This window comes from Vanellus vanellus, assembly GCF_965231255.1.
Source record: "Vanellus vanellus genome assembly, chromosome: 2".
Classification (NCBI taxonomy): domain Eukaryota; kingdom Metazoa; phylum Chordata; class Aves; order Charadriiformes; family Charadriidae; genus Vanellus; species Vanellus vanellus.
The window spans coordinates 11,017,203-11,031,242 of NC_138906.1; the positions used below are offsets into that span (position 1 = coordinate 11,017,203).

General features: G+C 41.0%; 1 protein-coding gene across 1 annotated transcript in view; it reads right to left on the reverse strand.

Moving 5' to 3' along the window:
• The window catches only part of PTPRN2 (protein tyrosine phosphatase receptor type N2), a gene marked incomplete at both ends in the record, with an annotated part of 658,801 nt that overhangs the window by 83,384 nt on the left and 561,377 nt on the right, over positions 1-14,040 (reverse strand). The window contains one exon of the mRNA XM_082499676.1: positions 432-626. Coding sequence (XP_082355802.1) covers positions 432-626 — 195 coding nt within the window. The remainder of the gene's footprint in view (positions 1-431; positions 627-14,040) is intronic.

The following is a 14,040-nucleotide window of genomic DNA, read 5'->3' on the forward strand; positions in this document are numbered from 1 at the left end:
CACTAATAGTCTGTTGCCTTCTCAGCTCAGACACCTCCGCACAGTAAAGACGCGAGAGAAAGAGCAGCAAGCTGATCAGAAATCCAGCAGTTCTCTTCCGTTGTCCAAGCGGAGGTAAACATAAATTAACAGAACAAAAGGACAACACAGGGCTTATCTTTTCTAAAGCAAGCACGCAAACAACTTGTATGTCCAAGATAAAAGCGTGTTCCCCAGAGAGGAGAAAACCCAATATAATGAAAAAGAAATGGAAATAAAAATCCCTTTAGTTTTAATTATACTAAGCTAAGATTACCAACAAAGCTGAGGAATATTTTTTACCTGTGAAAAGACAGCTTGCCTTTCTTTAAAAGTTATCTCTTTCCAAGAGCTGAGCAGGTACCTTAAATTCTGATGACGTTTCTCGTGCCGTGAAGATGAAAACGCCTTACCAAGATCATGTGACCGGTGGAGATGTCCATGTTGGACTGGACTGGCTCCTCGCACCAGGACGACGTGCTACTCCGGGCCGAGGGGCTGGGAATGGGCCCATCGCTAAATTGTGAAGAAACACTATTTATTCGAGAAGCATGCAGGGGCTCCGGGCGATCAGATGTTTTCACTGCCATGCGCTGACGGCATAGCTCCTAGAGAGAGAAAAAGGAAGAAACAACCTACGGTTAAGACTAATTACAGGATACAGTCTACTGAAGACATATGATTTACAATATGTTCCCAGGGCTGGAAGTGTTTTCCCCCTCACTGCAGTGATTTTTTGGGAGGCTGGCTGTTCTGTTAGGCACACCTACAAAGAGACACTCAATGAAATTACTATAGGATGACTACCCTAACCTTTCAAAAGTGTAATTATGACTGCAGGCACACCTCCTTTTAGATAACCAAAAATAACATTTTTGGAGCTTGTCTTCTCAATCAGATATCCTTTTTTCCCCCCTAATACCGCCCCGCGTTCTGCGAAGCCACTTTGGAACTGCGCAACCTGCTGAAGTTAATGGGGTTGCACGGGAGTAATTGAGAGCGCTACTCGGCCCTGGATATGCAAACTCAGCAAGCTCAAGGCAAGTGAATTGATGTGCTCTCCAGTATAAATCCTAGTTGATAGATGCCTCATTTCTCTTCATTAAAACAGCAAACTCACAACACTTCCTCCCTGATGTGGGGCAGAGAGGATGAAGAATGACATTAACGAAGAATAAAAGCAGAAATCTGTCATCGTATTGTTTAAGCAGCTTTGGCGAAGAAAGAAAATTCAAGCTATCACGCATGCTAATGCAAGCCATGTTAAAACACTGAAACAGATCGCACTGGGAATACCTATTTTCAGTTGCTCACATGCATAGAATTCACATAAAAATACAGAATTCTGCTTAGGTAACAGAAAATCCTGCCGGTAAAACCAGCTCCTTACAGTATAAAATTCTGACTCCAATGAGACAAACAGACCCACAGTTACACCATCATTGTTATAGTGCTTTTAGAATCAGTTACGTGTGGTGAAATCCCAGACAGTATAAGAAAATTATCATTTTTTGACATACGTCTTTTGTCCACGAGAGATACTTGGCTGCCTGTGGCGCCCAGCAAGACCAGCTAGTCCATAGTATCTGGACATATTGCACACGCGGTGTGGCTACACATTTGTCTCAGATTACTCATTCTGCACAGACGAGTACTAAGAGCACAGTCTCTTGCCTCAGGCTAACAAAATAACACAGTCTGAAGAATTCATACTGTTGAAATGCCATGGCTTCTGTTTTCTTATTCATTGATAATACAGTTGCAGCCCAAGTGCCATCAGTAGGATGATCTCCATCTATCCATATATCAAATGCAATAAAATCTTCTTTTCAGACAGGAGTCAGAAACATAACTTTAAGACTTTTTTTTTAACCTTGCAAACTTTAGGACACTGAAGAGGGATCCTAACCCATGCAGTGGGCAAGCACTCAAACAAACCCACTGCAACCGTTACACTGAGTCTCCCCTTGGCACCACACGGCAATGATTAAAGACCACTCCAAACATTTTCTTCTCCCAAAGCTTCTGTTTGACTTGCCATTAGAGATGCTTATATGAAATTTTACTATTTTATGGTGTGTAATACATATATATATATATGCATGTACAAATTAAGATACACTGAGACAAAACTTGTATCATATATAGACAGGATATATTTTGTTGTCTATTAAAAAAATACAGTCACCAGAAGTTCGGGAAGCACAGATTACTCCTTGTATGTGGTGTCAGTTGTTGGAATGACTGTACAGACTGTCCCAAAAGAAACTGCTACCTGATTCCATCACTGCATTTTGTATATTTACTAATTTCATCCATGCCATGTAAGATATTTTTTTTTTTATTTTTACAAAAAGTAGGGTGTTTTTTCACACTTGACTAGAATGCTTTGTGTCACTTGGTACCTTCATTACTTCCTGCTGACCTTAACAGAAAAAATACTAGGAAAAAAAATTAAACTTCACAAATACTTTGAAATGGAGTCACATATATTAGTGTTAGATAGGTCAGTTAGACCATCAGTATTAAAACCAGGACTTTTTAATAAAGAAAAAATATTATTGTATTTCTTTTTTTTTTTAAATACAGGGACAAAGAAAAAGAACTTCTCCTCCTTTTTTCTGAAGGATCACATACGTCATAAGAAAAGATATCAATACTCCAAAATGGCTATTACTAACCTCAGAACGACCTTGCGGTAGTGTAATTTCAAATCCCTGCTTTTAGCAGATTTTGGGAAAAGCATAACAGTGTGGAAACTTTTTAGACAGAAAAATACATCTACAGAAAACCAAAAAGCTGTTCAGATGTTTAGATATCAGCCATTCTCAGAAGGAATGGTTTATTGGACTCGGCAAAAGTATAATAAGTAAAGGTATAAAAATATGTAGTCTATCACATAACTGTTAAAAGGATGTGTCTTCTGGCTAGCATGCCATGTGGCGTAGATACTAATTTATTATACTCTAATAGACATCCTGCCACTTGACTCACCCCAACTCTGTGCTAACAATAGCATTTGTACTCAAACAGGATCTTTGTTTTCAAGTTGATCTGTTCCTGCTGCTCACATCCTGCCTCAAGTCATAATCCTCTGCTTTTACAAGTGGTTGCTGTGGGAAGGATTATAGACCTCTGCTAACGAAAAAGAATCAGGATCAAGTGAACTCTAAGAAATTAATACACCATTTTTACGCAAATGCTAATGACAAAGGAAGCAATAGTATAGCCAACTGGTTCTAGAGTAGGTTAACCTTCAACTAAAAAGAATGTTTTGGACATAAAGTATTTAATATGTTACTAAGAAACGTTGTCTTAAAACTAAGTTTAACATGTTCATGGTCCTCATGAAAGAAGGTAAGGTTGAGAAACACAGCAAATACAAAAAAGCTTTAAAAAAAAAACAACCACGATCTCAAATATTAACATATTTCTTTCCTGACATATATAGAACCAAAACAATTATTCCCAGAACTGCTGTAACTGTCAAATACCTAAAACAAAGCAACCGCGTCACTGCACACTGCCATAAAAGTTTTTTTAATGTAAACAGGAAGGTCAAATCGTAGTTGCAGCAAAACCACCACTGAATTTCTTGATTGGTGTTTTAAATCTCCAAGACAATGGGTTTTTCCCTGCCTGTAAACAGAAGGTTTTTGTTTGCATTGATTTCCAGTTTGGTCTAACGGCCCTTGACAGCTCTTCCTTCCCCCGCTACCAGCCAGCCCAGGCTGAGGAACCTGCCCCATCCCCACATGCACGTCAGCAATCTCAGGACACCTGCAGCTTCTGCTTCTTCAAAGCCACCTCTCTGTTAGCCCAACCAATTGAACTCCCAGTTGGGTTTTCAGCCCAGTGCTGCAGGGATAAGACAGTTAACACCACCTATAAAAGCTTTGATGCGTGGGATGTTTTGGGGAGCCAAATGTCGGAATAGCCCTGAGGAGAAAGACTTGGGGGTGTTGGTTGATGAGAAGCTCAACATGAGCTGGCAATGCACACTTACAGCCCAGAAAGCCAACCGCATCCTGGGCTGCATCAGAAGTAGTGTGGCCAGCAGGTCAAGGGAGGTGATTCTGCCCCTCTACTCCACTCTTGTGAGACCCCACCTGGAGTACCGTGTGCGGCTTTGGAGCCCTCAGCACAAGAAGGACATGGGCCTGCTGGAGTGGGTCCAGAGGAGGGCCACAAAGATGGTCAGAGGGCTCTAACGCCTCTCCTATGAGGACAGGCTGAGAGAGTTGGGGTTGTTCAGCCTGGAGAAGAGAAGGCTCCAGGGACACCTTACAGCAGCTTTTCAGTATCTGAAGGGCACCTATAAGAAAGCTGGAGATGGACTTTTTGCAAGGGCATGTAGGGATAGGATGAGGGGGAATGGATTCAAACTGAAAGAGGATAGATTTAGATTAGATATTAGGAAGAAATTCTTCATTAAGAGGGTGGTGAGACATTGGAACAGGTTGCCTAGAGAAGTTGTGGATGCCCCATCCCTGGAGGCATTCAAGGCCAGGCTGGACGGGGCTCTGAACAACCTGGTCTAGTGGGAGGTGTCCCCTGCCCATGGCAGGGGGGTTGGAACTAGATGATCTTTAAGGTCCCTTCCAACCTAAACCATTCTATGATTCTGTATGGACTAGGGAGGTCCAGCTCAGAGCAGGGAAATGTCTAAATCTGGGATTTGGGTTTGCTTCATCCTTGAGATGGGCAGCTCTGTCCCATTCCTATGAAAGGCATTGGGAGTAGGTGGATCTCAACGTGTGGGGTGTTTTACACAGGGTGCTCTCAGGGAAACACCATCCCTGGGCTCTTACAGAGGTGGCATCACTTCACAAATGCACAAAGCCCTCGGTGGTTAAGAGCCTCATTAATGTGATATCTGTCACCTGTACACTTCTCTGCACACTCAGGTATGCTCTTCCCCGCTCTCCAAAATCTTTACTCTCACAAGCATTTAGCAAAACAGCCATCTACCAAACCACAACTAGAATTTAAACTTGACTAAAATGTCAAAGCTGCAAACTGTGAGAATGACATGAGCTGTATTTCTGTATCGTCTCAGCACGTACACCAATAAAAATATTTTCTAAGAATGAATCCAATTTACTGCTGCACTTCTATATTTAGCCGAGTGGCTGAGGCTATTTCTGCCATACTGCGGCTCAGTAATGTCTAGCCGTTGTTTGTGTATAGTTCGAGTGCCATTCTTCATTTAAAAACATCATTTACACCTAAAAAAGCAATCATAATGCATACAGTGAAATATGAAGAAATGATCCTCCTGACCCTTCGGGCTATGATCTAATGGATGGGTTGGACGTAAACATTTATTTAAAAGGTAATTTGAAGTTTATGACATTATTTCCCATCACATGGGAATTGCTATCATACTGAGGCACTTACTCTGTTTTTTATTTCCCAACATTTATTATCAAACTTATGCGGTGGTCACATGCAGTATATAATGGAAAAGTAATATCGCCGTGTGACAAAAACTGCCATAACCAAGATAAATATTCTGCAAATAATGTCCAGTTAAATGAGTTCAAAGTACAGCACAATGATCATCTGTAGAGAGCTTTTTATTCAAGACATAATTGATAACCTTAAACAAACCATAAACAGTATTCTGACAAAATCCCTGGACCTCTTCCAAGGAGGTTTTAAAGTGTTCCTAATACTTGGTTGTCGTCACAGGGACAGGGAGAAGCGCAAAGCAACGAGTATTTTCTTCAGGGACAACAAACGGATTTTCAAATTCATACAGCCCACTTGTGAATGAACCACATGGCAGCCTAAATGTAATTTATCCACATTTAACGAAGGGCATTAAAAGACTTGTTGTGACTAATGGACACCACCACGGGGACGGAGAGCCAGCCTCACCACGCTGCTTTGTTAGATGGCTCTCTGAACTTGAAGAGATGAGTAAGAAACTCACTCTCCTTTCAACCAAGGAGACATTGAACCTGTTCAAAAACAAACCTCACAGACACCTGTCCAGGTCTGGTTTAGAGATGCAACCTGCTTACCACCACAAGTGTTAGGACACCTCTTCCGGATGTCCCCAGCCAGTGGCATTTGCTGCCGCTTGCCTTCGTGATGCACAGCAGCCATCAGTGTCACAGAAGGGCAAGCCAGGAAATGACAATTTGGAGAAATTTTTGTCTTCTTTCAAGTTCAACTAATACAGTAGTATCTGGAAAATCCATTAAGACCACATAGTTTACTAAAATGTTTGGGTTTGGAGAGAAACCTATGTATACGCCCTGGGATGGACTACGAGTATAGGCAAGCGCAGAACTAAAACCAGCTGGAACTAAGGCTTGAATGGTCAATATTGAAACTTTTACCTTCTTTTGTTTGCAAAAATGGAATTTGACAACCTCAAGGTGGCATGTTACAGGCAGGAGATCTGACCTGGGCATCCCGGTTAAGAGACGGCCAACGTGCACCTCAGCTTTCCACTCGTTACTCTTAAAGATGAGCCACTCCACCTCATAGCTGCCTGCAGTGACGATGCTGCAGTTTATTAAAATACACCTACTTAATGCAAATGCACTATGCAATATCTTCAGGTAGTCCGAGTCCAGTCACCGACCATGGCACGTGACTCGTTCTCATCTAGCTGGTACCAGGCGCAGTGTAAACGAAATTGTTCTGTCCAAAGTAAATGAAAATAGATTCACATCTACAGTACTGCTCTTCTTCCCAAGTCACATCCACCTCAAATCTGCTTAATAGGAACCTGGGATCTGAGGGAAATTCCAACTTTCCTATTTATTTAGAAAAAGAAATATAATTTCACTACTATATATTAATGAAAATAATCTATTTTTGTAACTGGTCCCCAAATTTACATAATTCCAAAAATACAGTCCAGGAAATAGGCCTGACATTTCCACGCTTTTAAAAATCTTTTGCTTAACAAATTCAAATGGAAATCACCTGACCAAGTCCAGAAACAAATGTGGCACAATTATTTTCAGAATTAACAAAATGTAAGAGAGAATAAATCCTTCCACGGTATAATTATTACAAAAAGACAGAGACATTAGACAAAGAAATCACTGTTTATTAAAAGTGATGGCTGAGTGTACTCCAAGCCCTTTCAACCTGACCTGCCTAACAGTCTATCAGAAACAAATCTGCTTTAAGCAGGCGTGACCACAATAACACTGTATTCATTTTATATACGAAACACAATTGTTTTGTAGGAATTTTCAATTAAAAAAGCTAACTATTAATTCTAAAGGATTCGAGGCTATACTTTATAACAAAATATATAATGAAAACTAAGAATATACGTAAGCTTTTATATGCTAGGTATGGAAGAATAAGATCTTTAAAAATGCTTTTCCTCTCAGCCTTAAAACATTTAATTAATTAGTAGCCTCACTTTCCTTTAAATTAAGGAGGCATTATTCACAGGATGAGCTGAGGTCTGCACGTACAGTGTGGATTTAACCGTTCTGCTATGGATGCAGTCATAACACAGTGAGATTGTAAAAAATGAAAAAAAAAAAAAAAAACAAACAACAGGGTAAGCTCATTTTTTTTTAAACAAATGAATCTAGGACTACAAACATCATTATTCTCTAACTAAATTTGCTTAGTGTTACTACAGGGTGAAGCTAAAGTCATCTGGCTGCCTTTGTTTTGCTTTTGCATACTTAATATGCTTGCAGGTGTTATAAATTTAACTTTAACTTATTTACTGTGTTTGTAGCTTTGGGGATAATTACAGCTTTATTACCATTTATTTTTGAGTTATTGAAACATACTTTCAAGCTTTAGGTTCATTTTAACTTACTTTTTGTCCAGGAGTAAAAGAGCTGTTTACACATATGGAATATTTGTACATATATTTTCTATCCTTGCCAGAAAAGGCAACTGCTGTGATTGGTGCGCCTTCAGAAAAGGAACAAAGGGAGATATTGGAAAAATGTTTGAGAGTAATATTTTGAGAGACCTCATCTCTGCCACAGCATCAAACGTTATCATTACATTTTCATACCCTGTACAATTCACATTCATCTAGACTTGTATGTCAGAGATTGGGGTGGGGGGAAAGAAAGCAAAATGTATTTATTTGATTGTCAATATATCCTTAGTCTGTCCAGTTCTGTTTACTATCTGCTCTCTCGTACTGCACCACCCTCTCTATAGATCTGGATATATCTCTGAGTCTTGGCGTAGGGGTTTTGCTTTGTCTGGCTGTTAAATAACCCAAGAGGCAGAGCTGCTGGTTCTCTTTGAGAGCACTGCAGTCAAACGCAGGCTGGAGGCTCATTTTCCTAACAAAACCCCAATTTTCATTACGGTCTGTGAAATTAAAAATTCCAATTATTTTAGCATTCTGAGTGTTTCCTGGTGGTGACTCGTGTAATTACGATTCCCCTTTCTTCATGTACACAAAGAAAGGAGAGGCCATGCAGGAGGGGAAAGGCAAAGAAAATATGGCTATCTTTACACGGATAATGACTTTGCCTCTATTTGTATTTATTTGTTTTATTCCCTCTCTTTAAATTCAAGCGTTTACATGGTCTTATCCTACCAAATCAAACAAACAAAAAGCCGTCACGGGCTTGTAGACATCTCCCGAAGTCCAGTAGACGTGCAAATTTCTGGCTGGCATAGAACTGAAGACACTGACAATGCAATACAGCTTAAGGAAATATTTTTACTTCGGTTCCTTCGGTGACAATAAGGCAGACATCAAAATAGCCCAGAAGCTCCTGAAGGAGGGAGAGGCCTTTTACGTGGCTCATGTCGCCAAGGAAGACACGACTGCACAGGCCTAATGCTATTTCCCTGAAATAACGGTATTGTGTTTTCCCTGCTATCCATGCCAGGAAAGCACAGGCAGCTTTGGGGATAATACTGCTTTCCAGAGGATCAATGAAATTTGAAGATCACGTTTAGGTTACTGTACTGGTTTGTTTTTTTTTTTTCCTGTCCAAAAATACAAGATAGCGCTCTAACTGGGACTGTTTAAGGGAGTACAACAATTTATATCCTTGATTTCGACAAGAGGGAAGAGTTCTATGAAACAGATGCCTGACTCAACACGACTGCAGTGCACTGGGCTTCGAAGACAGAAGATACACAAGGAAAGTTCACCTTTCTTTAAAATTCTTTGAACTAGTATTTTCCCTACATAATGACATCATGGTCATAACGACATCACGCTCATAATGACATCACGGTCCTTCCTCTCGGGATTTAAAGAGACTACCAGGATGCCTCCAAGGAACCAGGGTCTATACTGATGGGAAAGATCTGCAAACCATAGACCTGAAATCACATGGGATCTACTGGCATAAAAGCCCCCAGGTTTTTCTCAGGGTTCCCCTGACAGTGTCTGAGCAGTAGTGGTCTTGCAGTTTGGACAGCTGTGATTCTGGAAGCAGCAGGACATGAGATTTACCTCCCTGCCACAAAAAAAAAAAAAAAAAAAAAAAAAAAATTGCTGGTTTCAAACAAAGTTTGTTTCTAAATTGCATTTCCCACAGTTCAGCTGTTGGTTGCATGTCGCATTTTACAAGTATATGGTAAGTATGAAGCTGGGAGAGGAAAGATTTCTTAAGGAGCAACTAGACAGAGGGAAATCATGTATAAAACAAACTTCACCTTTTCCATATTTTCTTCATCTTAACTAACTCAAATACACGCTCATGAGGGCACAGCTGCTCCTGAATATGAATTTGCACAGTAAATTCACCGCCAGCACAGTGAGAGCCACGCAGCACAGTACGGGTTACAAATAAACCGTAGTAACGACTGAATTAACCCGAAAGGCCATGCAGAACCATGTGCAAATTCATCGTGTATTTTGACTTTGTCTAACCCACCCAAAGCCCAACCAGCTCCCAGCAGATGCCAGTGCTCTAAAAGATAACCGCCACAAATGTTTCCACTCCCAGCGCTTATAGTTGCCTGGGGCGCAAAGCGGGCAAAAAATGCAGTCCCAAGGCAGCTGTAGTTCCTCGAGAAAGATATACATTGAGGCTGCGTAGTCCACTATTTTATTGCCCTGCAGGACTAAAAATGGGACGTCGTTTCTGCTCAAAATAAGAATTCCCAGCTCGCCAGCAGGACTCGGCATGCACTTCCAGCTCCGAAAGAAACAAACGTACAGCCACAAGTTTATGCCCAAAAATGTTATTTTACCCCATTCCAAAGATTATTATTGCTTCTCCTTAAGCCTGTGTAACTGCATTCATGGTAACAGAGGTAATAAAAACAGGCAGAGAAATACAAAAAAAGAAGTCCTAAAAACTTCTAAAAACCTCAAATACTTTTTTTTCATAGAAGGTGGCTATACACCTAAGATGTGATGCTGGGATAAGGAAGTATTTATCAGGGATGGTCAGCGGTGATAAATTTTTTTCATAACATCTTCTACCATGACAGTTGAAATTGCCAGTCATTACCCTCTCCTGATTTGAAAACTAAAGTCATTGCTTTCTGCCCATTCCCCACTGAAAATAAAAATGAAATCACTCTTCAAATTCTGTGAGGAGGAACAACTGCAAATTTTGTGAATGAGGAAACAGTGTAAAAAAAAAAATAAATAAAATCTACAAAGCACAAAGCTATTAGTAAGTCAGAGCAGGTTATTATAAGAAAAAAACTTGTTAATACAAACTATCCTAAATCCTTGTTCAGCCTGGAAAAGAGAAGACTCTGGGGAGACCTTACAGCATCTTTCCAGTATCCGAAGGGCACCTACAAGAAAGCTGGAGAGGGACTTTTTGCAAGGGCATGTAGGGATAGGATGAGGGGGGAATGGATTCAAACTGGAAAAGGTAAATTTAGAATAGATATCAGGAAGAAATTTTTCACTATGAGGGTGGTAAGGCACTAGAACAGGTTGCCCAGGGAAGTTGTGGCTGCCCCATCCCTGGAGGTGTTCAAGGCCAGGCTGGATGGGGCTTTGAGCAGCCTGGTCTAGTGGGAGGTGTCCCTGCCCATGGCAGGGGGGTTGGAACTCCATGATCTTTAAGGTCCATTCCAACCTAAACCATTCTATGATTCAATAAACTATGGGAAAAAAATAGTATGCGTGAGTTCCATTGTGTCTCTGATAGCAGACACACACACAAAAGTCTTCAAGGATTAAAAATGTTGGTCAATATTTCTACACATTCACTTTATTAGTGCTACAGGAGATGCTGGGAAAACTGAAAGGGATTTTATACTCGGATCTTAGTACTGATGGTCAGAAACACAGTGAGACTTGACATTTTGGAGAAAACAGCAACAACTGCAAAAATGCACTTTTTTTTCTGCTCTCCCTTGCCTCCTCATACAACTGTGTCTCTCAACTGGATCATGGTCGTAGCCTGGCGCTGCCCGCCCAGAGGAGAGCTGCAGACATCCCCACCATCCCTGATCTACCCCACGGCACTGCTTACAATAAATACCCCGCAGCGGCAGCAAGGAATACGTGTGTGTGTTTGCTTTCAAAGACAACTTCCTTGGCCACTACTGAAGCTCCTGGGTTTCCCTTTGCCAACTCATGCAAGCACAGGGGTCGTTACTCCACCTTGGACCTCTCCACCAGGCACCAGTTTGCCTGCAAGAAGCACGACAGGAACAGCGCAGGAGAACACATACAAGGTAGGCACATTCCTAAAACGGTCACATCTTAATTTTGCATTATTTTAAGACCTGGGGCACGAAGATCAGACATCTTCTAAAACATCATCAGCTATTTTATTGTGTAGAATATTTTTCCTCGCGTGTTTCTTTGGTTTGGGAGATTCCTGCTAACAACTCGTGCATCAACAACATTCTGCAGAAATGGTGTTGTGTGTTGCAGTTGTATTATGCAGATAGCGTTTCCTCTATTAGTTTTTTATTTTATGGATTTAATATAACTGAATGTCTTTGCCCTGGTGCTGGGCAGAAGAGAGAATGTGAGTTTCACTCTTCCTTCAGTTCCTCATTTTATATACTTCTTTTCCTTTTTTACACTGCCGCTTGTTACTGTTTTGGAAGAAATAATCTGTCTTTTCAATCTCTCTTCATGCCAGTTTTCTATGCCCTTAATCATTCCTGTCACCTTTTCCTCACTCCCTCCATTTCTGCAGCGTTCCTTCAGCGATGGAGTGACCAGCACTCACAGAAGCCTCAAGCATTGATTTATACTTAATTAACTTCTAAAGCCCTCAAACAAGCAAACAAAATTGTTAGCCAACAATGCCTGGAGAGCCATTGGGTTGACCCAGACCTTCGAAAAGAAGCTGAAATTTGGAACAGCTTGCTCAGCAACCCTTCTGTATGTTTTAACTTCATAGCCAAGAGCTTTCCAGTGAGGTTAATTAGGAATTGCAGCTCTTTATTTCACTCTTGTGGGTGACAGTATATGGAATTTACATGCTCACATTCCCATTTTACTGTACATACTATTTCCCCAGAGCACAGAGGGAGATGCTGTATGACGTAATTTCACTATATAACATGAATTTACATATGTAGATTGTTCTTGCTCCCAAAACTGCATTCAGCTCCATCACGTTTCTCCTCCCATCTTACACGGGCAGCCAGCCACTGGCACCTTTCACTGGGATGCACTGCAGCAAAACCTCTTCCAGCAAATCACACCATTTCACTCCACACGAGGCATTTTCCTTTCCCAGGAAGCCAGGGTGAACTCTGGTTGAGAAGTTGGAAAAAGGTAAAATCCAAAATCCAAGTTTCGTTTCCCCACACTGTCAGAAAAGCACCAGCTTACTGAATTTTTCCTTTTCATCTTTCTCTCGTTCTTCTACACATAGTTAGTGGGAAAGATCAATATTTCTCTGACATGTGAATATTCTACCTGAAACATTTTTGAAGATTAGGGGGATGTTCAGACCAGCAGTACTAGAAAATGAGTAGGGTTGGTAGTTATGGCTCTACTACAGCCCACTTCATACCATATGCCTCTGCTGTTATCAGACAGAACAACCAAGGAAAAATATTGTAAGTGCATATATCTGCACGTTAGGTAACAGCTGATGAGGAGAAAGGGGGAGGCTTTAATCAGCCAAGGTAAGCATGTAAACACAATATCAAAAGTGAGTTTTGTCATAATGATGAGCTTTGGAGAGCAAGAGCAGCCACTTCTGAGATCTCCGAGATGCTGCCAGAACACCCTTCTGCAAAGCAGCAGCAATCCTATGTAGAAGGAAAAAGCAGGAATCATCAAGAAGCCTGCAACTATGTTAGCTAGGCAGGAAACCAGAAAAATAAAAACTGCACCAAAAATGCATAGGATTTTATCAGTCTGAAATATTAAAAATTCAAGAAACTATTTCCCTGATCAAAATCTGTGCTTGTTCAGAATGCAGTCATCCCAAGCAAACATCAATGAAACATCACTCATTTGTCTTTGGCAAAAAGTCTAGAAACTGGTCAGCAAAGCTTAGAGAAAACCTCATGCATTTTCTCCTTTGGATAAGCCACCTACACTAAATTTGATTTTCTCCAATTCAAAAGCTATTCTCTCCCATCCCCCTCCAAAATAATTTTGGTTCTTTGAAGGATTTAACTTCTAGGAGTGTTCTTTTACAGTCCCCCTACTTCAGTCTTGGGTTTTGTAAGAATACCTGTGATGAAAACTGGATTTGAGTGCTCAAAGCCGAGAACCTGAACTGGAAGATCAAGAGCTGCAGGAATGCCCCAGCTGACTCACCCTACCCTACCCTACCCTACCCTACCCTACCCTACCCTACCCTACCCTACCCGTGACATACACTGGTGCTGTGAGAGCTTAGAACCTGCAAAAATCACAGGATAAAGGAATCCAGTGAGCTGTCTTCAGTCCTTTACCGTACCTTGCTGCTGTGCATTAACTCAATCAAATTTTCTTTTACAGTTCTTAAAACTGCTAGAAAGCATTTAGATCTCTGTTGTGCATGTAAATACAGGAAAAGGAAAACATCTTGGAAAGGAGATCCTCATCCCTGGGGCTGTAGCTTTGTCCCTGTTGAGAGGAGTGGAGTGAGGCCTCTTGCCCAGTCAACACAAATCACA